The 22,450-nt window shown below is 33.4% G+C and overlaps 2 protein-coding genes and 1 long non-coding RNA gene across 3 annotated transcripts; all 3 read right to left on the bottom strand.

The window, feature by feature from the left end:
* Positions 1-8,925: 8,925 nt before the first annotated feature.
* Positions 8,926-10,248, bottom strand: LOC150027908 (uncharacterized). The gene is made up of 4 exons (XM_090301086.1): positions 10,190-10,248; positions 9,832-10,110; positions 9,652-9,753; positions 8,926-9,575 (listed from the first exon to the last, which is right to left on the bottom strand). The coding sequence occupies exons 2-4, from the start codon at positions 10,090-10,092 to the stop codon at positions 9,081-9,083; spliced, it is 858 nt and encodes a 285-aa protein (XP_090157212.1). The 5' UTR covers positions 10,093-10,110; positions 10,190-10,248; the 3' UTR covers positions 8,926-9,080.
* A 160-nt stretch (positions 10,249-10,408) lies between these two features.
* Positions 10,409-15,075, bottom strand: LOC137837422 (uncharacterized). Its single transcript, XR_016520310.1, has 3 exons — positions 14,804-15,075; positions 10,846-10,909; positions 10,409-10,736 (listed from the first exon to the last, which is right to left on the bottom strand). It is a non-coding gene; the product is annotated as an uncharacterized LOC137837422 (long non-coding RNA).
* On the bottom strand, positions 10,915-14,230 carry LOC150027909 (uncharacterized; the record flags this gene model as incomplete). Its single annotated transcript, XM_090301486.1, has 4 exons — positions 12,369-14,230; positions 11,972-12,286; positions 11,794-11,893; positions 10,915-11,718 (listed from the first exon to the last, which is right to left on the bottom strand). Coding segments are annotated over exons 1-4 (3,060 nt in total), but the record flags the coding sequence as incomplete, so codon positions are not given.
* Positions 15,076-22,450: the final 7,375 nt, after the last annotated feature.

The following is a 22,450-nucleotide window of genomic DNA, read 5'->3' on the forward strand; positions in this document are numbered from 1 at the left end:
GTACTCTAGAAACCTTCACTTAACATTCAAACAAGGGTTTCAAGAGCTCCTCCATGAGCATGACACAACACCTTTAAGCTTCTAACATTCACCATAGTTAAGTTAGCTTAACTAGGGTTATGGTAGCTTAAGGGGCACACTACCTTCTTCTTGAGAGCCTATAAATAAGTGGCTCATGACTTGTAAACTCGGATTTGGAATCATTTGAATGAAAACTCGAAAAATTCAGACTTCATTCTCTTTCAATCTCCTTTTTGCTAAAGCACCTCTAAGCCTAGTGAAACCCAAGGAAGTTGGCCTAACCTTTTTTTTGACCTAGCACCAAACTTACACCATATCTTCACCATTTCTCTTTCCATTTTTGGTGCTACAGTCATCAACTTCCATTGCATCCTCCAAAACAATCCTCCAAAACAACCGTTAAGCTAAGTATCAAAGAAACAAAATTTGTCCAATGTTTTCAGCATGTTGTCTTCAATTGTTCATCATTGTTTTTTTTTTGTTTTATGCAATTGTTCTTCATTTTTCACCATTCTTAATAAATTTCCACCATTTATTTGTTATTTTCATCGATTAAAAATCAAATTCCAATGTTTAAATTGGTTATTTTTCATCATACAAAAAATTTGCACTATGTTTGTTTTGCTATTCATTATTTTGCGTTGTTCTTGCTTTTTTTCCTTCATTTTAATCAGTTCAATTTGTGTTTTCTATGTTGCTTCACTGTTTAATCTCTCTTATATATTTGGTTAAAAAATTTTCAATTTTCATAAAAATCTGTCTGCATAAAAATCTGTGAATAACAACCATTGTTCTTGTTGTTTCTGTTAATTCTTTGTTGTTTCTACGTTTAATTCAGTGTTTGATTCGATTTATGTTTGAATTTAGGTGTTGTTTTGTGTTTCCAATCCTTTCATGTCAATTGTTATGTTGTAATTTTATTTCATTAGTCAATTCAATCTAGTTTTCATCCACACTACAAAGTGTTTGATACATTACTCTTAGTTCCACACCAAGTGTTTATCAAAATACCTTTGTCTATTTTAGTAGTATAAGTTTTGCTACATTTTACTTTTTTGTATTCTTGAGTTCTTATTGTACTATTTATTCATTAATGCACTCATATTACATAAACTTCATGGTGTCTTGTAGTTATGTTCTTTAATTCCTTGAATTCATAGGTTTATTTCGAATTTCAGAATTGTGAAATTTTGACCTAGATTTCCAATTTTATTATGAATTTATTTTACATCCAAAAAATTGTGAAAAATTATACATAAGAGCTTTGATATGTTTATAATACCCAGTTAAAACGACACTTCCAAATATAAAGTACAAAAAACTTTATAAGACATAAAAGCCAATACGTTCGTTATGCATAAAAAAGAGTTTTCCTGTGTAGTTTGCTCTTTTGGAATTTACTACACCTTATTACTTTGGTGTTTTGTGTTGAAATTTTTACCAGACCTTTCTTATAGTATTTTTTTCTGATTAAAATTTGAGCCTCAAATTCTTTGTACAAAATTTGCAATAAATTTTGGAATCATCATTGTCGGCGCTGAAAGTAAGACTCAATCCTGAGTGTTAAGCGCTTCACTGTATGTCAACTTGCTTGATTTGTTTCTCACTGAACATACATCCGTTTGACCTCAAATTTGTTGCGCTTTACCACATTTTGAGTTTATATATTAGCATAAAAATTCCATTCACAAATTCACTCTAGAAAAATTCTCACAAATTCTAGATTAGGTGTGCCAATTTACTCTAGATTTTTGTTTTCTTGACCTATTCTAGAGCTTATTTTAGGTTCATTTTGTTTTGTGCAAGCCTTTTATTGTGGCCTTACTTTTTGCTTTTCATTTTTGGCTTTTCATTGTTGTTGTCACATAATTTTCCATTTGAGCTCAACTTTCCAAAATATTTAGGACCCATCTAGTCTTTATTTTCACTTGCATTTTCTTTTGCTTTCTTATTTTCTATATTTGTCTTCCTTCTTTTAATTTCTTGAGTTTTACATCTCTGTGATACTTAGGATTTTTCCCCTTGATTATATTAGACCTTTCGTTGGTCTTAGGTTTTCATATTTGCGTACACGCACACAATCTAGATTTCAGAACTATTTTGAAGTTCTTTGAGAAAACTTTTGTGAGCATTATCTAAGGTAAGCTCTGACTAGGAAAGGCCTCATACTTAAGTATTCTATTGTGACTCACCTCACTTTCCTGGTAGTGAACTTAGATAATTCTCATTATAGAATCCTTGACTAACTTCACCTAAAACAAAAATAGTTTTTGAAAACATTTATCCCTCAAGTTGAATTCAAACCTTTTATGAAAACTCTTTCATTTTTTTTCTTCAATTCAACAATGAGTGATCCATCACATAATTCTAGTGTTCATGGTAACCATAACACTCAAGAACCTATTGATGTCCATGCAACACTAGCCAAAAATTCACAAGCAATTTCTAGGTTGAGAGAAATGATTACAAAATACATACAAACTCAGGAAAGTAAAACTCATAGGTCTAGGAATAAGCATGGGGAAGGTTGACATAGACCTAAGAACAGACTCGGGAAGGGCATCATAGAAACAAATAACCTTATAAGAAATCATATTCTCCAAGTGAAGAGGTTTTCCATCACCACCATAATGTGGATCAATACCTTAACTCCTTCTACCCTATGAAGGATTGCAAGAAGGAGGGTTACCCTTCCAAAACACAATCTAGGGATTTAAAAGCAAAACTAAACTATGTGGAAGAGCATGAGAGAAATAAAAAGCTCAGGGATGAGACAAAAGAATTTCTTAAAATAGGGAAGAAAATTATATATGAGAAAAATACTATGTTAGAAGAGAAAGATAATTTAGATAAAAATCAGGATCTCTTAAAAGGGAAGAAAAATCTCCATCTACAAAAAAATCAACATGAGGTAGTTCAAGATATATATCAGCAACCATTAAAGCTTTCTTAAAATAACTTAAAATTAAGAGAATGGGGTAAGCCTTTTACCTCAATTAACATAAGGCATGTTCACTATTTTGGTAGATGAAACTATCAGTCTACCCCTTCTTCTAAGTCTTTTAAAAATGACGAGTCTAGACCTAGTACTTCCCACGTTGTTTCTATTTCCTCTTGCTCTAGTCTTACTTTATTTAACAACACTAGCCAACTTAGTACTACACACAAAGAGAATATTTGTCAATCAGATTACCAAACTCTTAAAAATTATTTTCTCATTATGGATAATAAATCATGTTATAACTTTAATACTACTTGGCTAGTTGAATCTCAACTTTGATGCTCATTTACTTTTTTCTGAAAATTCTTGGATTCAAATTTATAGGGATCTAGTTGAGGATCAATAAGTGAAAGCCAAGCTCTCGCTAGGACACTATGTTGATTATTTTTTTATGTAACATTATGTCCTTAAAAGCTTGTAATCTTTCCTTGGAATGACCTGGGCGATTTGATGATAAATTTTTTTACCATGACCATTCTAATAAAATCACTTTCACTTCCAAAGAAAATAAATTTGTGGTTAGTCTTTCACTACCTTCATACATAGTGGAAAACCAATTACAAACATAGTTGAAAATGGAAGAATCTCTATCTAGTGATGAATTAGGTATGAATAAATAAATTATAAAGAAAACCTTAGTAAAGCTTTGCCTAGATGACATGATCAAACTAAAACTAACAGTACTCCTTGGATCAATTTTGTCTACTTGTCAAGTAAGGTGATGAGAATCAAATAAAGGAGGCTTTTATTAATGGAGGAAGAGGACATCCACCCTCACATTTGAAGTTCTTCCTTCTAGTCTTCTCAAAATTAAAAGAAGACATAAAATAAAGATGAGGCCCAAGCCCAAAGCCCAAGCCCAAGCCCAAGAAGGCCAAAGCCCAAAGAGCCCAAGTCCATCCCATGAGGGGCAAGGCCAAGCTTTGAAATACTCTTGTATAGTTTTAGGAGGTGTGGTTATTAAATAAAGGAGTGTGAAAATGTAAAATAAAGTCACATTACCCATGTAACTTAGGAGAGTGGTGTAGGTGTAGTTTTTGGGAGGTGTCATAGTAGAAAAAGGTCACACCTCCCATGTGACTTGTTTTTTGTGGGAATTTCAAATGAGTTTATTTGAAATTTCCCACCTATTTTTCAGCACCTTAGGCTATAAATAGAGGTGCTTCCTTTGTAAAATTCAGATTGGAATTAATCTAAGAAAACTCTACTCAAATTTTGAGTGAACTTTGGAGAGTTATGAGCCTTCTTCTCTAGTCTTATCTTGATGGATCAATGGAGTCCTCAAGTGGCGGCATCACTCTCATCTAGGAGCATTCCACACTTCTAGTGGCGAGATCATCCATCCTCCTTCCATCTTCATGAGCATTTCTTCTCTCCTTCCTTTCTTCTTTGTTAATTCTTTGTTCTAAACTTGTTGTCTTGTTTTTGGTTCGGTTGTTCTTAATTTTCCAGCACCTATGTTTTGTTCTTTGCCTTTTAAATTCATTTTGTTTGGTTGAAATGTGTTCTTATGCAATTCTGTTCGGTACTTCTTAATTCTACCTCTTTTGTTTGGTTCAATTTGACTATAATTGGTTCATCCAAATGAGTTTGGGATTTGGTACTAGTTTTTGGTGAGTTCTTGTCTTAGAACAATGATCCAACTCTAAGAAAAGTGCCTCTATAATGTCCAACTCAAGGTGATTCCTAAGAAGGTCAAGAACCTTTCTCTATATGGCTAGTGGAATCACATCATGTGGTATCATGAGTCTTAGGTTCTTCTTGTTTAATTGTTGAGTTGTGTGCACTTTAATTTCAAGAGCTCTTTAATTTCTTGCAATTTAAGTTTCTGTTTTAGAATTTTAATTGAGTATTCTTGCTGTTTTTCTTTTACACCAAGTGCTTGTGAAAAGGTTTATGGCACTCATAATTCTTATGAGTATGGTTGCTCTTTTGGAATGACATTATCCTTCCTAGAGTTTACCTTAAGCTTCCTTTCACTTGTTGTTAAAATTTGTGATGTGTCTTTTAATTTTGTAATCATGTCAAGTTTTGTCTTAGTCATGTTATTCCATAATTGTCATTACTTCTAGTAGTACTTTTATTGCTTTGATTGTTTCTTGCTTTGGTGTCATATAATTTTCTGAATTGATGTTGATCCTTTGTGCATTTTCTTTTTAGAATTGAGTTCATACTTGTATTCTAGACCTATACAAGTTCCAATACATCATTTTCTATTATGTCTTTGCTAGTTCATAATCCTGTTTTTTATTCCTATTAGGATTCCTCTGTTTCTGAAAAAAGTGCTTACTGTTTTTCCTTATTGCAATTGATTTACTTACTGGAAAATTCTGAAATTCTGGATTTGAGATATTCAAAGTGTTAGAAAAGAATAGAAAAAAGAATCATTCAAAAATAAGAAGTACACAAAAAATGATAAATAAAATAAAAAAGTGTACAATTCTGCCGAAAAAAATACGGTAATCTGGCAGCGATTTTGAAAAATTTATTTCTCTCAATTGGCTTACTGTTTTTAATTGATTCCAGTGCCATTATTGATTTAACATCTTGAAGTTTCTGTGGTTTAAATTTCATAATCCAGTTCGCTCTACTTCATTCCAGTTAAATCGGTGAATATCAAGCACAGTTTGCATTTTAAGAAAAAAAAAATTCCAGTAGCTTGTTTTTTTGTTTCTTAAATCTACTCTAGTACTTTTCTCTAGGACTCTTTTGGTGTGCCTTCTTTCTTCATTGAGTTCGTTATTTTCTTGCTTGTCTTTCATTCATTAATCTTTGAGTTTGTCTTACATATAGTATTCCTTTTGCAATTACCTTTCTTTGCTTATACCTTTTCTTGTTTGTCTTTATTGTTTCATTGGTTTTGTGGTGGTTGCTTTTGAGATTGGTGTGCTTGCTTTGACATCTTTCATTTGAGGATTCCAAGGCCTCAAGATCAGATTGGTGCAAGGACATTATTTCTTTGAGAGTGACCTCTTTTTTCTGCCTCCATTCACTTCGGCAATTTCATTGCCAAGCTCACTGTTTTTGCTAATTTTGTTTCTTAACTTGTTTGCTGTTTTTGTGTGTTTGCTGTTTTTTATTTGCAAAATGGCTGGCTATTCAAGTGGTGCATCTTACAAACAGCATTCTCCTTCCAAAGCTTCAGTCCTTGGTGAAGAAGAACATAGAAGAAGGAGGCATCACCATCATTCTCATGAAGAGAGCTATAACCGTGACCAAAGATATCACCAAGTGTTCAACATTGCTTGTAAAAAAGTCCCTAGTTTTAATGGTGATAGTGATCCTAATGTGTATTTAGATTGGGAGACTAAGGTTGACCATTATTTTCATGTGTATAGGGTCCAAGATGACGATAAACTTAGGATAGTTTCTTCATCCTTTTTGGGCTATGCCAAAGAATGGTGGCATAAAATTGTAATGGACATTATATATCGCAAGAAACCTCCCGTGGTTTCTTGGAATGCTTTGAAAGAGTGTATGCGCGCGAGGTTTGTTCCTCCTTCTAGGAAGGAACACTTGTTGAAGTTCCAAAGGCTTCCTCAAGGACATAGGATGGTAGAAGAATACATTAAAGATTTTGAAACAACTTTGACTAAAATGAATATGCATGCTAATGAAGAGTCAAAGCTAAAATGGTTTGTACGTGGTTTGAGAAGAGATATTAGAGAAATTTTAGAATTAAATGAGTACTCTTCTTTAAAGAAAGTGTTTCGCCAAGCCATCAAGGTAGAATCCTATCTTTTGAAAACAACTTTCAAAAATACTCATGATTATAATTTCTACAACTCTTCTAGGAAGGATGCCAACAAAATGTCTACTCAAAATTGTCCTTCCAATTTTTCCAAACAAACCATGTTTCCAAAGAAAGTTTCTACTACAAATCCTTCTAATCCTAAGTCACCTACCCAACCTTCAAATATCAAATGTTTTAAATGTTTAGGTTTTGGGCACATAGCTCTTCATTGTCCACAAAAGCAAATCTTAATGATAAAAAAGGTAAAACAAGACCTACCTCACCCACCTACCACAAGTAAAAAAGAAAAAGACAAAGAAGGCCAAGTTGACATGGATCTAATCCTTTCACCTCCAAGGTGTTTTCCTTCCTTATCTTTTTCCTTACCCAAGGTTCCTATTTCACCACCATCTTGGTTAAAAACTGTTAGGAATAATTTCTTCATACCTCCTAATGGTTGTCACCATTTAAGAGGTCTTTTTCCAACACATCACATCATTCCCAAACAAATTTTTCCAACTTGGTCGATTTATAGAACCTCCTTTTCTAAAATCCCATTATTTACAAATGCTAAGTCATGTTTACATTTTTCTTCCACTTTTAATTGTAAAACTAAACTGACTTTGTTATATGCAGGGATTCAGAATTCGTGGACGAATTCTCTCCAACTCGAGGAGTATGATGAGAATCAAATAAAGGAGGCTTTTATTAATGGAGGAAGAGGACATCCACCCTCACATTTGAAGTTCTTCCTTCTAGTCTTCTCAAAATTAAAAGAAGACATAAAATAAAGATGAGGCCCAAGCCCAAAGCCCAAGCCCAAGCCCAAGAAGGCCAAAGCCCAAAGAGCCCAAGTCCATCCCATGAGGGGCAAGGCCAAGCTTTGAAATACTCTTGTATAGTTTTAGGAGGTGTGGTTATTAAATAAAGGAGTGTGAAAATGTAAAATAAAGTCACATTACCCATGTGACTTAGGAGAGTGGTGTAGGTGTAGTTTTTGGGAGGTGTCATAGTAGAAAAAGGTCACACCTCCCATGTGACTTGTTTTTGGTGGGAATTTCAAATGAGTTTATTTGAAATTTCCCACCTATTTTTCAGCACCTTAGGCTATAAATAGAGGTGTTTCCTTTGTAAAATTCAGATTGGAATTAATCTAAGAAAACTCTACTCAAATTTTGAGTGAACTTTGGAGAGCTTTGAGCCTTCTTCTCTAGTCTTATCTTGATGGATCAATGGAGTCCTCAAGTGGCGACATCACTCTCATCTAGGAGCATTCCACACTTCTAGTGGCAAGATCATCCATCCTCCTTCCATCTTCATGAGAATTTCTTCTCTCCTTCCTTTCTTCTTTGTTCTAAACTTGTTGTCTTGTTTTTGGTTCGGTTGTTCTTAATTTTCCAGCACCTATGTTTTGTTCTTTGCCTTTTAAATTCATTTTGTTCGGTTGAAATGTGTTCTTATGCAATTCTGTTCGGTACTTCTTAATTCTACCTCTTTTGTTTGGTTCAATTTGACTATAATTGGTTCATCCAAATGAGTTTGGGACACTACAAAAAAAATTACTTTTAGCGACCACCAAATTCGGTCGCTAAAATCACTATAATCGGTCGCTAATCATATCTGCGACCGAAACAGTCACCAAATAAAGATGGAAGCGAAAATCCTGGTCGCAAAGCCGTTAGCGACCGAATTATAAAGTGGTCGCTAATTTGCAACCGACATTTCGGTGGCTAAATCGGTCGCAGGAAATTTGGTCACCAAAATTTAGAAACTAAATTAGCCACCAAAAATTCGGTTGCCAAATTTGTCGCAGATAAATTTAGTCACCAAAATTTGAAAACCAAATTAGCAACCGAAATTTCGGTGACTAAATCGGTCGCAGAAAATTTGGTCACAGAAATTCAAAACCCAAATTAGCTACCCAAATTTCGGTGGCTAAATCGGTGGCTGAATTAGAAGGTGATAGCGACCACCATTCTCGGTCGCTAAAAAGAAATCTTTTGGTGACTATTTTGGTGGCTAAATGGAGACTTCTACAGCGACAGATTTGATTTCGGTGGCTAAATAGCCACCAAATCAATTTTCAGTGGCTATTTTTATTTGTATTATTAATACCTATTTAAAATGGGATTTTGACCATTTTATAAAAATATTCAGACCTGCATATAGAGATACTCAAAATTCAATCAAACTAAATTGTAATGAACTTCAAATACATAGTTTAAGAAGAAGTAGTGCTCAAATTAAAGGTAAATCATACTACACAACTAAAACTGTTGAAAACTAGTTAAAAGAGTCAAATCTATGATATAATTCAACATATAACTAATCTTCTTCTGAACTGTCATCTCTACTCTGGTCTCCTTTATGATGTCCACTGGTAGTAGGATCTGAAGAGCCTGATGCGGGATTATTCATTTGAATGTGTTGTAGGATGAGTTGCATCTTCTCATCTTGTTTGCACATGCGTTCACTTTGCTCTTCATGAGTTTTCATCAATAGCTCCATCTTTTCTTCAAGTGTCCGCTCCTTGACACGTTTTGTCATAAGTTCATCATTTAGCTTTTGAATAATCTCACGCATTTCTTCTATTTGATGGACTACTGGAGCTTGACTTGCAGCAGAGTGAGCACTTGTTGAACTATTAAACCTTTTGCTCAATACACCAAGACCATAGACATTCCCTTTTTTATTTCCACTTACAACAACATCGATGTATATTTCATTGTCATCAATAGAGGCAACATGAGAGTTTTGCGAAGATGCGCTTTCAAGCATTTGCTGTTGTTGGGCTTCTTCTCGACGTTTCTTATATTTCTCCTGAAAATGAAGTCAAATTGATTATTGCGAAGAAAACATATAGTAAAAATTAAACCATAACAAATTTTAAACATACCGCAAGGTCGCGAGTCTTGTCATTGACCCATTGTCCAGTCTTCAATTTCTTTGTTCTTTCTACAACCTCCCAAGCAGTTGGTTGTCGTTCAAGCTCTTTAGTCTACATAAATTCAATAAAAAGATATCATAGATTGTATTTAAATTAAATATAGAAAGAGAAGAAATATAATAATATTACCATTTTCTCAAAGTGAGCTGCGGTAGATATGGAACCACCACAGTAGGCTGAGGCTCCCTTCTCAACAGCCCGATTCGCCTTGGCAATAGCACTCTTGTTCTGGAATTCTGTAGAACTCCAATGCTGGTCCAAGGTTGCTCGAACAAGTTGTGGAATCCAGGTCCCCTTATCTTGACCATGCCTAACTTTACTCATAGCATTTTTAAAGATACAGGAGGCTTTTGTATCAAAAATGGATCTAATGAGTTGGTCTTGTTCCATATCCCACCTATACTCTTTCTGCATGTAAAATAAATTAGAAAAAAAACATTGTAGAAAAATAAAATATCATTTTAAATGTAATCATAACTCAAATTACCTTGAACTCTCCAAACCATCTATCTCTAAGCTCAAGACGAACCTTCTTCCAAGTGGGACTGGGTTCATCATATTTTTGCTTGATGATTCGTGAGATTACATTGGAAGGTCCATTTGCAGGTGAAAAACTATGTTTAAAATATATTGTCAAAATGATATATGAAAATTAGATCATATTTACGAATTACAATTAGATTAAAATATACTTACTCTGCTCTTTCTGCATGAAGCCAGGGTCTTTGATCAACTACATTGCCAGACTCATTGTCAGGTGTAAGAGAGTCTTGTATCGGTGAAGGTTGATTCATAGTTGGCTCTGTAGAAAAGGTAGTAGGATTTGATTCTCCTACATGATGTTCAATATTTTGTCCGTGAAGTGTAGGAAGTGGGGCGGCTCCTTCATAAATAGGATGTGTAGACTCCATAGTTGTTGGAAGAACAAACGAAGGGGGAATGTTGGTATTGGGTAAAGATATATCATCAACACGAACACCTCGACCACCACGATTAGGTGGTCTACGACCACCACCTCTACCCCTTGGTGTCATCTGCAAGTAAAAAATATTACATATATAAGATGTAATTAATACAATAATCAAAGTGGATCAATCAATTTTGAATAAACAAATAAAGTAATCATGATCAAAAGACTCAAACCTGATTGTGTTTTCTACAACCAAATATGTCAACCAAATATGTCAGTCATCTTCCCTGTTATTCACTACAATTATGGGAAACCACAATAAAATTAATGTTAAACATAATTTGGACAAGGTATACAATCAATTTTAATGCATGAATTACCGAAGAGGTATCTGTGTGACTGAAATCACTCTCAATGTTATCCTCACTTGAAATGTATTCCTCCTCGTATTGTTCATCTATGTTTGTTTCATTTAGTAATTGTATATCTACTTCTTCTCCCCCCCCATTAACATCAGCAAGAGAATCATGAATGAATTCTGGATCAACATGTAGCACTACTTCAAGTTGTAGAAGCTCATCATCTTGGTATGGAGTGTCATGCTCAACCTCACTTACTGTGTTATCAATGATTCTAATACGAGCTTTTGTTTTAATTACTCCCAACCAACCTTGATGTCCCTCTGGATATTTGGTGTAATAAACTTGCTCTGCCTGTTGGGCAAATATGAATGGATCATATGCTTTATTATATCTCCGTGATTCTTTTACTTGAACGATCCCATAGTTCTTATCTACTTTGGTTCCTATATTAGGAGTATTATCAAACCATTCACACTGGAAGAGAACTACATTCATTATTGGAAAGCCAGTATACTCCAATTGAATAATATTAGACAATATTCCATAAAAATCTGACTCTGATTGACCATTGGTTCCTCGTACATAAACACCATAGTTAGTGGAATTCATGCCTTCACTCCAAAGAACAGTGTGAAATTTGTATCCATTGATAACATAGATAGACCATGATTGAACTTTTCTCTTAGGACCCCATGCTAAGTTAACCAATAATGGATCTTCAATATTATTTTCTGGATTTAGAACCTAAACAAAAGATTATAAATTACACAATGTTTATCTAAAAGTAAAATTTGTATAAAAGGCAAATTAAAAACATACATATTGTTTGAACCATGTAGCAAAATAGGATGAAATGTATTGGCCAATTTGAGCTTCTGAAGCAGTAGGACTAATCTCTCTTAAATATTCAACATAAATACTGCAACAAAGAAATTGATTATTCAAACCTCATGCAACATAATTAACTTTCTTTTCAAATGAGTGAACATTGTCTTACTCAAAGTATGGTTGAACCTCTTCACAGTTTTGAAGAGCATACAATTGGGCAGCATCAAAGTCTTTTTGATTTAGATAATATGTCATGCATTTTCCGATTTCTCTTCCTGGATAATTGAAAATTGAAATAGGAGGAGCACGTGAAGAACCCTCGCCTACTTCAAGATTACGAGGGATCCTAGTCCTTCTTGTTTCAACATGATCAGGATAATAAAATGAGGCAAATGTAGATGTTTCCTCCACCAAGTAAGCTTTACAAATAGAGCCTTCCACCCTCGCTTTATTTTTTACTTTTTTTTTTAGGGAGTGTAAGAACCTAAAAATGAATATGGATACATAATTTTAAATATTAAATAAATAAACAACAAATATTATAATAGTGATTAGTAATTTTATACCTCTCAAATGGATACATCCAACGATATTGGACTGGACCACCAACTTTTGCCTCGTAAGGTAGATGAATTGGAAGATGTTCCATGGAATCAAAGAAGCTCGGTGGAAATATTTGTTCCAATTTACACAATAACACAGGAATATTTTCTTCCATAACTCTTAGGTGTTCAACATTTAGTGTTGTCGAACTTAATTCTCTGAAGAAAAGACTAAGTTCAATAAGAACTTTCCAGATTGATTTTGGTAATGCGTCAAATGCAATTGGAAGCAAACGTTGCATGAACACATGACAATCATGAATTTTCATGCCATGTAACTTGCCTTGATTAAGGTCAACACATCTACCCAAATTGGAAGCATATCCATCTGGAAGCTTCAGTTCTTTAACCCATTTACAAATAAAGACTCTTTGGGATTTCGTAAATGTATATGCTGCTTTTGGTTTGATAAGTTTGCCACCACCAATGTTTTTCAACTCTAGCTCTTTTCGATTGCATATTTGTGCTACATCCAATTGAGCCTTGTTTGTGTCCTTAGTTTTTCCTTTGATATCCATCACAGTGTCAAACACATTCATAAACACATTTCTCTCTGTGTGCATAACATCAATATTGTGACGTAAAAGTTGAGTTTTCCAATATGGCAACCTCCAAAATATACTTTGTTTCTTCCAATTATGTTTAATACCATATTCAGGAATATTTGGTTGTTCTTGTAATTCAGTGCAAACTGGTAAGTGTGCAACCCTATTCCAAATGTCAAGACTAGACAAAAGTGGAGGAGGGGGATCAGTCTCAACAAACTTCTTCTTGAATGCCTTTTTATTCTTCCTAAATTGATGATCAGGTGAAAGAAATTGACGATGACAGTCAAAAAAGGATATCTTGTGGCTATGACTAAGATAAAAAGCCTTTGTTCTTTCCATGCATATAGGGCAAGAAAGTCTACCAGAAGTCATCCAACCCGATAACATGCCGTAAGCTGGAAAGTCATTAATTGTCCACATCAAAGCAGCTTTCATCATAAAATTTTGCCTTAGTGACACGTCATAAGTCAATATCCCTTCAGCCCACAAGGTGCATAAGTCATCTATAAGTGGTTGCAAGAACACATCAATCTTATGCTTTGGATTTGAAGGACCTGGAACTAAGATTGTCAAAAACATAAACTCTCTCTTCATGCACATGGAAGGCGGAAGGTTGTATGGGGTTAGGATAACTGGCCAACAAGAATAACTTTTTCCATATTGACCAAAAGGATTAAACCCATCTGCACATAAAGCTAATCTGACATTTCTTGGGTCTTGACTAAAATCTGGATGCATTCTATCAAAATGCTTCCAAGCTTCTCCATCAGATGGATGAGACAAAATAGACGGGTCCCTTTGATTCTCACTATGCCATCTCATGTGAGGTGCAGTTGCCATTGAAGAGTATAACCTTCTAAGTCTAGGAATGATGGGAAAGTACCACATTTTCTTAATAGCAATTTTCTTTTCAATTCCCCTCCTAGTGACTGTCTTATATCGCTCCATTCCACAAATAAAGCAATTAGTTATACTTTTATGACAATGTTCCCTATAATACAACATGCATCCGTTTGGACAACAATCAATTTTCGTACAACCCAAACCCAATTTTTCCACTGACTTCTTAGCTTGGAAAAAATTATTAACCATTCGATGATCTTTGGGCATAGTCTCCCCCATAAGTTGGACCATTCTATTGAAACATCTTTCAGACATATTATAATCAGATTTCAAGCTTAGAGCTTCCAAAGAAGCTGACAATTCTGAGTGATTCTCGCATCCTTCCCACAAGGGTGCTTGTGCAGCAGCAAGCATGTTAAAAAATTTCGAGTTTCAAGATCAGGATTTTCCTCCATGTGCTCAGATCCAATAACACTCTCTGGTTGCATGCAATGTGCATTTGAGGGCCCCACATGATCCATTATCATTTGATGGAAACGACCTAATTCTTCTCTTTGTTCACAAGTTCCATAACATGAACTAGCAACATCCACTGGGGGGGATTGTGGCAATTCTTCACCGTGATTTGTCCACCAATAATAATTAGGCATGAATCCCTCTTGATAAAGATCCCACCCAACTTGATCAACATACTTGAAAACTTTACAACTACATTTAATACAAGGACATCTTAACATTTCACCTTGTTCTTGAAACTTTTCTTGACTAATAACATGTTGTAGGAACTCATACACTCCTTCTCTAAATTCCTCTGTCAGATGTTTGTTTTTGTTCAATCTTTTATACATCCACTTTCTACCTTCGGGGATTTCCATTAATGCAATCTGACTACAACAAATTCTTAATGTATACACTTGTTTTAGGAGAGAGAAAACAGGACACTGAATGGAGAAAGTAAAAAATGGATGCAAATATGAAAGTATTGGGTTGACAGGAAGAGAAACATACCTTTGTTGGTTCACTTTGTGACTGATCTTCGGAGGAGGTTCTATTATTTATATAGAGCTGCTGCTATATATATTTTTCCTGTAGACAAGAGAGATGAAGAATGTCATATTGAATAAAAAGATCATTTAAATAAGTAAAACTAGCTTCAGCCTAATAATAAAGGTTTAGTCACCATCATGGAAAACTAATACAAAGTGAGATATAATCAACCATTGATTAGCCATATTGCCAACAGTTTCATCCCGATATCATACAAAAGAATAAGAAAGAAGAAACTACAAACTAAGGAAATGAATGTAGAGGCAAGTTTAGAACACAGGGAAAAATCTTTCACCTTTTATTTTTTAAAGTTCAACCATTAATTTGGTTTAGAACATAGGGAAATGAATATTGTAGAATAGAACATTCGAAAAAAAGATGAATGAGGCTGAAGAAACATTGTAATTAGTCATATTGATGGCCCTATAAATAAAAAGAAGTTATATGATTGTTAGTGGGATAGGATTTAACGCTAGCGAAACAGAGAAGCATAAACATGTTGTGCGCAGAAAAGGAGCAAAGGAATAGGAATAAACCGTGCATGCACTATGCAAGTAAAAGTGGGATTTTCGTAGATCTTCACTTACTGTTCATTATGAAAGGTTTCTCTTTAGGACAAGGAAGGGTCAAGTGTGGAACGATAGGGCACTTAATTATCAAATCATCAAATAAATACTCCAACAACTTCCTCAAACCAGACATGCTGCCCCTTAATTGCTATATATTAACTCATTTCTCTAACACTATAAAGTCAATAGTATTTTATAAAAGAAATATCATAACAGGTAAAATATAAATATAAAAAGTATTGTTAATTAGATTAAAGTAAACTTATAATGATAAATACACTGAGTATAACACTTTAGTAGGAAAGACGTAACATTGATCACACAATATACTAGAAAAAATTGACATTAATGAACCATCAACTGTTTATATAATCACATTATTTCCAACTCAAAATATAATTTTTTTAATATATAATAATGTTTAACTTTCTCACTTAACGTGACTTACTAATATATAGATAAACATCATCCACATATTTCCGACATAGTGCATGACAATGAAATGTAGTCGTGAGTTTTGATTAAAATAAAATTCATGAGTGGAACATATCCATGCTGCAGCCAACGTAAGCATGATCCAATAAGTATATATTATCCCTTCTGCACGTTTTAAAGACACAACAATGAGCTTAGACTGTTCAAAGATATAATAATGATATTTTAAAGTGATTAATTACTAAATGATAATTCAGTTTTTCTGTTTGATTTAAGATTTTTTCCCAAATATTGATTTCTATAGGGAAATTAAGACAAGCCATTAAATAAAATAAAAAATGACATTTTAATCCATAATATTTCCAACTTTTCTGTTACTTCAACATTTAAACTTTTATTTGTGAGACCTTAGAAAATTGGGTTTTAAGCTTGTTTTAAACAATTTTTTATAAATAATATGACTCCACTACAGAAGGCTACAAAGGAAACAAAGGGCATGATTATAGGCCACAAAAAAGAGCACTGGAGCACTAAGTACTCTTTACAACTGTTGGAACTGGATGCTTCTGGAAATAGACACATCTAGAAGTTGATGCAGCTGGAGATTTGACACAGCTAATATTGGAGAGATAGTGGTCAACCTGTGACTGGATTAAATTGGGGCTAAACTCTAATTGCTGGGAAGGCCCAAGCTAAACAACTTTAACCTTTCTACTCCTCAATGTAATGACAGAAAAAATGAAGCCCAGAAAAGGAGTCAAACGGCCATATCACACATGTAGGGGAATAACAGAGAACTGGACAGAAACAAGCTTCAAATGCACACTAGAAAGCTTGAAAAAGGTTCAGGCTGCAGACTATTAACCTAAGGTTTCACTACCAAACTCACAAATCCCAGAAGCAACTGGCTTTCAAAAAATTTCAACAATGACTATCACTATATCACCAAATTTCAGTTTCCTCACATAACACACTAGATTGGTAGAAGGCAAGCTAATCCATTTGGGGAACAAAACTATCAAACATAGAAAAGAGTTAACAAAACTGAGAGGAGAAATATCCTTTGTTCGTACCTCTGCCTCCGTTCACCTCCGTCTCCGCTCATCTCCGCCTCCGCTCACCTCCGCCTCCGCTAACCTCCGCCTCCGCTCACCTCTGCCTCCGACCACCTTGCAGCTTCCTCCCCACCTTTGCTTACACCATGGACCAATTTTGAGTATTTGGTGCCCTAAGCATCTGCAACTTCAAAATAACTTTGAAACTTAAAAAAAACAAATCTCCAATTTTATCTAATTATCACATTCTTTTTTACTCCTCTTCATAAATAATATTAAAAAATGTAAAATTAAAAAATAACTATTAAATAAGTATTTAAATATTCATATAATAAATGTGGATATTTTAATCAATTAACTATTTTTCATAATGATACATTTATAATTTCTAAGGCAGATACGTTAATAATTTTTAATTAAACAAAAATAATTTAGAAACAAGTGATAAAATTGTTATTAATAAAAGAAATTAATAATTAAAAAATTATTTACAATTTAATTTGGAAAATATATTTATTTTTAAATTAAAGTTATTTTAAAGAAATCATTTTATTTAAGTTTAATTATATAGTGTAATCTATTTTTTTTAAAGGATTAATTTTATTAATAATAATATTGTGTTATATAATTTTATTTAGAATTTTTATTTGAGCTGCTATTATAAAAACAATATTTAATAAATTTTATTTAAATTTAAGAAATTACAAATATAATTGACACATATTTTTTAAATAGAAAAAGAAATTAGTAATACAACTAATTATTTTTTAAAGGGATGAGTACGCATTAATATTCAAAGTGTATGTGATCCTTCTATAATTTTTTAAATATAAAAATGAATTATTATTATTATTACTATTATTATTATTATTAATATTACTAGTAAAATAAACAATTATATTTAGCGACCAAAAGAAATTCGGTGGCTAAAAAATAAACGTATTTGGTGGCTAATTCAGGGGTAAAAATAAACAATTATATCTAGCGACCGAAGCAAAATCGGTGGCTAAAACATAAATAAATTTGGTGGCTGATTCGGTGGCAAAAATAAACATTTATATTTAGCGACCAAAAGAAAATCGGTGGCTAAAAAGTAAGAATATTCGGTGGCTAATTCGGTGGCAGAAAAAAGCAATAAAATTTAGCGACCGAAATAACAGCGGTGGCTAAAAAATAAACATATTCGGTCGCTAATTCGGTCGCAGATATATTTTTCCTAAGTTATTCGAAACAGCCACCACTTTAGCGACCAATGGTTTTGTCACTCTCATGTTCGGTCGCGGATTTGGTCGCAAAACTAACTAACATAATAAATAATTCATTCGGTCGCTATTTCGGTCGCAGATTTGACACTACAGTTATTTGGTGGCTATTTCAGTTGCAAATTGCGACCACTAATTTTCGGTCGCTAAATTCGGTGACTAAATTGTTATTTCCTTGTAGTGGGATTTGGTACTAGTTTTTGGTGAGTTCTTGTCTTAGAACAATGATCCAACTCTAAGAAAAGTGCCTCTATAATGTCCAACTCAAGGTGATTCCTAAGAAGGTCAAGAACCTTTCTCTATATGGCTAGTAGAATCACATCATAAGGGGTACATAGACCTTGGAAGCAAGGTTCTTTCTTGTATTCTTATTTTTAATTTTTCTAAAAAATTATCATATGTTTTACCATTTCATTGTCTCTACATGTTAATTTTTTTATCTTGTAGGAGGATAATCACAAAGCACAACAATAAGGTGGCACCTTGAACCGAATCTGAGGACAAATCCTTTTGAAGGTGGGGACCCTGATGGAGGACCATCCTCACTTCCCAAACCATTACACACATAGCTAAGAGTAGAAGACCAACCTCAAAGATCTACTGAATAAATCTTTGTCTTAGCTTGTATAAAATGTAAAGGGTAGAATAAACTTTTTTTCAAGCTTTGTATTTTTGGGCCATTTCTAGAGTAGGATACATCAAAGGTACTCTAAAAACCCTCACTTGACATTCACACAAAGGTTTCTAGAGCTCCTCCTTGAGCATGGGATGATACCTTCAAACTCCTAACCTTCACCATAGTTAAGTTAGGTTAAATAGGGTTATGGTAGCGTAAGGGACACACTACCTTCATCTTTAGAGCATATAAATAAGTGGCTCATGACTTGTAAACTCATATTTGGAATCATTTGAATGAGAACTCTGGAAATTGAGACCTCATTCTATCCCAATTTCCCCTTTGTTAAAGTACCTTTAAGCCTAGTGAAACCCAAGGAAGGATGCCTAGCCTATTCCTTGACCTAACACCAAACTTACACCATATCATTATCATTTCACTTCTAAGTTTTGGTGCAACATTCATCAACTTCTATTTCATCCTCATCTTCAATCCTCCAAGGCATAATTGGAATTGCATCACAAACACTCCTAGATAAGATAATATTATTTGGAACACATCCACTGTCGAATAAGACTAAATAATCTTTGCAATGTAGCCATTCCTGACTAAGAAAAAGTATTATTTAGAACATAGTAACTCTTGGCTAAAACTGAGTATTATTTGAAACATAACCACTTCTAGCAAAGACTGGGTATTCTTTGAAACACAACCACTTCTAGCTAAGACTAAGTATACTTTGGAACATAGCCACTCTTTTGAGGTGAAATCATTTGGTTTGGTACAACGGATTTCTATCATCGAAAATTCAAATTACTCATGCAGATGTCATCGCACTTTTTGGTACGATGGAATTCTATCAACTGTCGTTATTCGTAGTAGTGATTAAGGTGTTTTGTACTAGTGTCTCCTCAATAGAGAAGATTTTACTCCAATGAAGGCTTGTCACTCTCTCAATGGAGAGAATTAGCACTAATAAGGTGGTGACACTTGTCACACTCTCATTTGAAAGGTTTTGAGAGTCTTTTTCTTATAAATAAGAGTCTCTTATACATGTTTTTTAACTTTGAGTAATAAAATGATGTCCAATTTGAGACACTTTTACTTTTTTAAAGTTCTCTCTAGAGTTTCTTCTTGCTAGACAATTTTCTAGACTCTTCCTAGTAGTGTTGGCTTAACCTCACTCTAGAAACTAAGTGTTGGCCTAACCTCACTTAGAATCACTGTCATAATTTTCATCTCTTCTAAATTTATACAATTCTTCATGCTTCTGAATAATGTTCATCATCCGTAGAAGATATTCAAAACAAAACAATGAAGAAAAAGATCTACAAATGAAATGCAAGCTATGATTGTATCATTTGGTAATCAGAGCTTTGATTGACTAATGAATTGTTGCACATTCAACCTCAATTGTCTCTTAGCTCCCTCCTATTTAGCAATTTTATGAGTGTTTTAGCAGGGATTCTCTTAGAAGTTTGCCTCACATCTTCTAAGCATATTTTCCCTATTTCATTTCACCTTCATCCACAGTTCAACTTTAGCCATAAAAGTCACAAATCTGCCCTATGTGATTTGACTTTAGGATTGCACATCTTTATAGGTTACTCTTTTTTTTATGATTTTTAGATTAACAATTATGGTGAGAGACCCAAAGAAGATTCCCACTGAACACGAACTTAACCAAGTGGTTAAGTAAGTGTGAAAGTTCACTTCTAGAGGGCAAAAAGAAAACACAATTATATGGTAATTTAGATGATGATGGGCAAAAATGAAAAATGCATAAGAAAAAGAAAACACAATGACATAGAGAATGGAGAAAATTGGCGAAAAGAAAAGGAAGAAAAAAGGTGAAGAGATGAAGAAAGCTTATGAAAATGAGAGATTGTCACGCCACTTGGAGGATGGGATACTCCAAGATGAGTGGTGTAGAGCCGCCACTTGAAGGTTTTTACTTCCACTTAAGAGTAATAAGAAAAAAAACAAGAAAAACTCTATTTGAATTGAACAACATCAAATGAAATATTTCATGAAAAAACTCAAAAGAGATTTAAGAAAGAAAAGCAAATATTAAGGTAAATTTTGGAAGACACTCAAAAGTAGTCCTAATGATTAGATCTAGATTATGAGTACTAAAACAAAATTAAGAAATAAGTTGAATCAAGAACATGTAAACAAACACAACTAAAATTTCAATAGAAGTTAAAATGAAAATAAATTCACTCAAAGATGCTTCACAAACAATCAAGTCATAGAATTAACTAGAAAAGCAAGTAAGTGCATATAAGAGTGTAGTGTATGGTATGATTTGTTTTAATCTTTGTCTTTTGGAATGTTTCGACCTATGATTTTCTTTTCAATTCTTAATTTTTTTTTTGTTTTTTCAGATCTTGAGGCCATGTCTTTCATTTTTCTCCACTTGAATTTACAAGCAATTAACATATTTCGCTCAAATTCAACTCCAAATCAACTAGCAAATGTTTGTGTTTCATATTCAAGAAAATGAATCAACTTAAAAATTGAAGGAAAGTGACTTAGAATGTTTCAAGCTACTGCCAAGTATTTAAGGACATTTTTTTTCCAAAACTTTTCTTAGAAACTAAAAGCAAAAGGAGAACTCAAGAAATTCAAGCTAAACATTTTTGTTTTCATGTTCTAGACTTAGGAAAATTGTGCAAAATATTTAGGATTGCTTTTAAGTAATTTATGAACAAGCAAATGAACTAAACAATACTCTAAAATATTTTAAGAAATTCAAAAGTTTAAAGCTATGTAAGACATATCAAAATTGGAATCAAACTATGCCAAATAAAACAAGCAAAACATGTTATATAGTTTCCTAGACTCATGCAATTGATTCAAGAAATTAAATCAATTAAGAACAAAACATTAGGAAAATAAACTAACTTAAACTCAAAGAAAATATGAGCAACACAAAAACTAAACAACAAGAAAAGAAAGGAGGACTTATCTCTTTTGAAGACCTCTCACCCAGCTTTGGTACCGATTGATGGAAAAACACTTTTTTCCCAAGCAACGAGAATAACATTTTAAAATTTCCAAACTTCTTTAGAAGTTAAGATTTTCATCTTTCAGGGGAGGTTCATTGGAGAGAATGAAGAGAACATTATTCATTTATCACCCAAATGAACAATAAGAAAACATTTAAACTATTTAATTATCATTCAAGCAAACCATAAGTGTACAATGGAAAAAATTGTCTTATTTATAGATGCATAAGCCCTTTTCTTTTTCATATCCTAGGGAATGTGAGACTAAAAAACAAGGTCAAATGCATTGCAAAGTTAGAAAATTCAGAGCCCCAAGATGGAAACAAGGCCTTTACAAAAATGACCTAAAAATGACTTATTATAGGTGCTGTGAGACTTCTACTATTCACACTCTTCTCCTCTTGTGTTTGGTCAAATTTGAGCATGATTTCTAGGATTCTTTGGCTAATTTTTTAAGCACAAATCAAAGTCAAAAGGAAGCTAACATATGTCTCTACAAAAACCTACAACAATTACAAAATAATTTACACTTATACAATATCTACAAGACTAAAAACGGAAGAAAATCTTAGTATTTTACTTTTCATGTGTAGAGTCTTCCTCCATAAGATTTCATATTCTTCTTTCCTCCTAGCCAAAGATGTGGTGACTAGATGCTTT

Source organism: Phaseolus vulgaris, chromosome 4 (genome assembly GCF_051622355.1).
Source record: "Phaseolus vulgaris cultivar YP4 chromosome 4, ASM5162235v1, whole genome shotgun sequence".
Taxonomy (NCBI): Eukaryota; Viridiplantae; Streptophyta; class Magnoliopsida; order Fabales; family Fabaceae; genus Phaseolus; species Phaseolus vulgaris.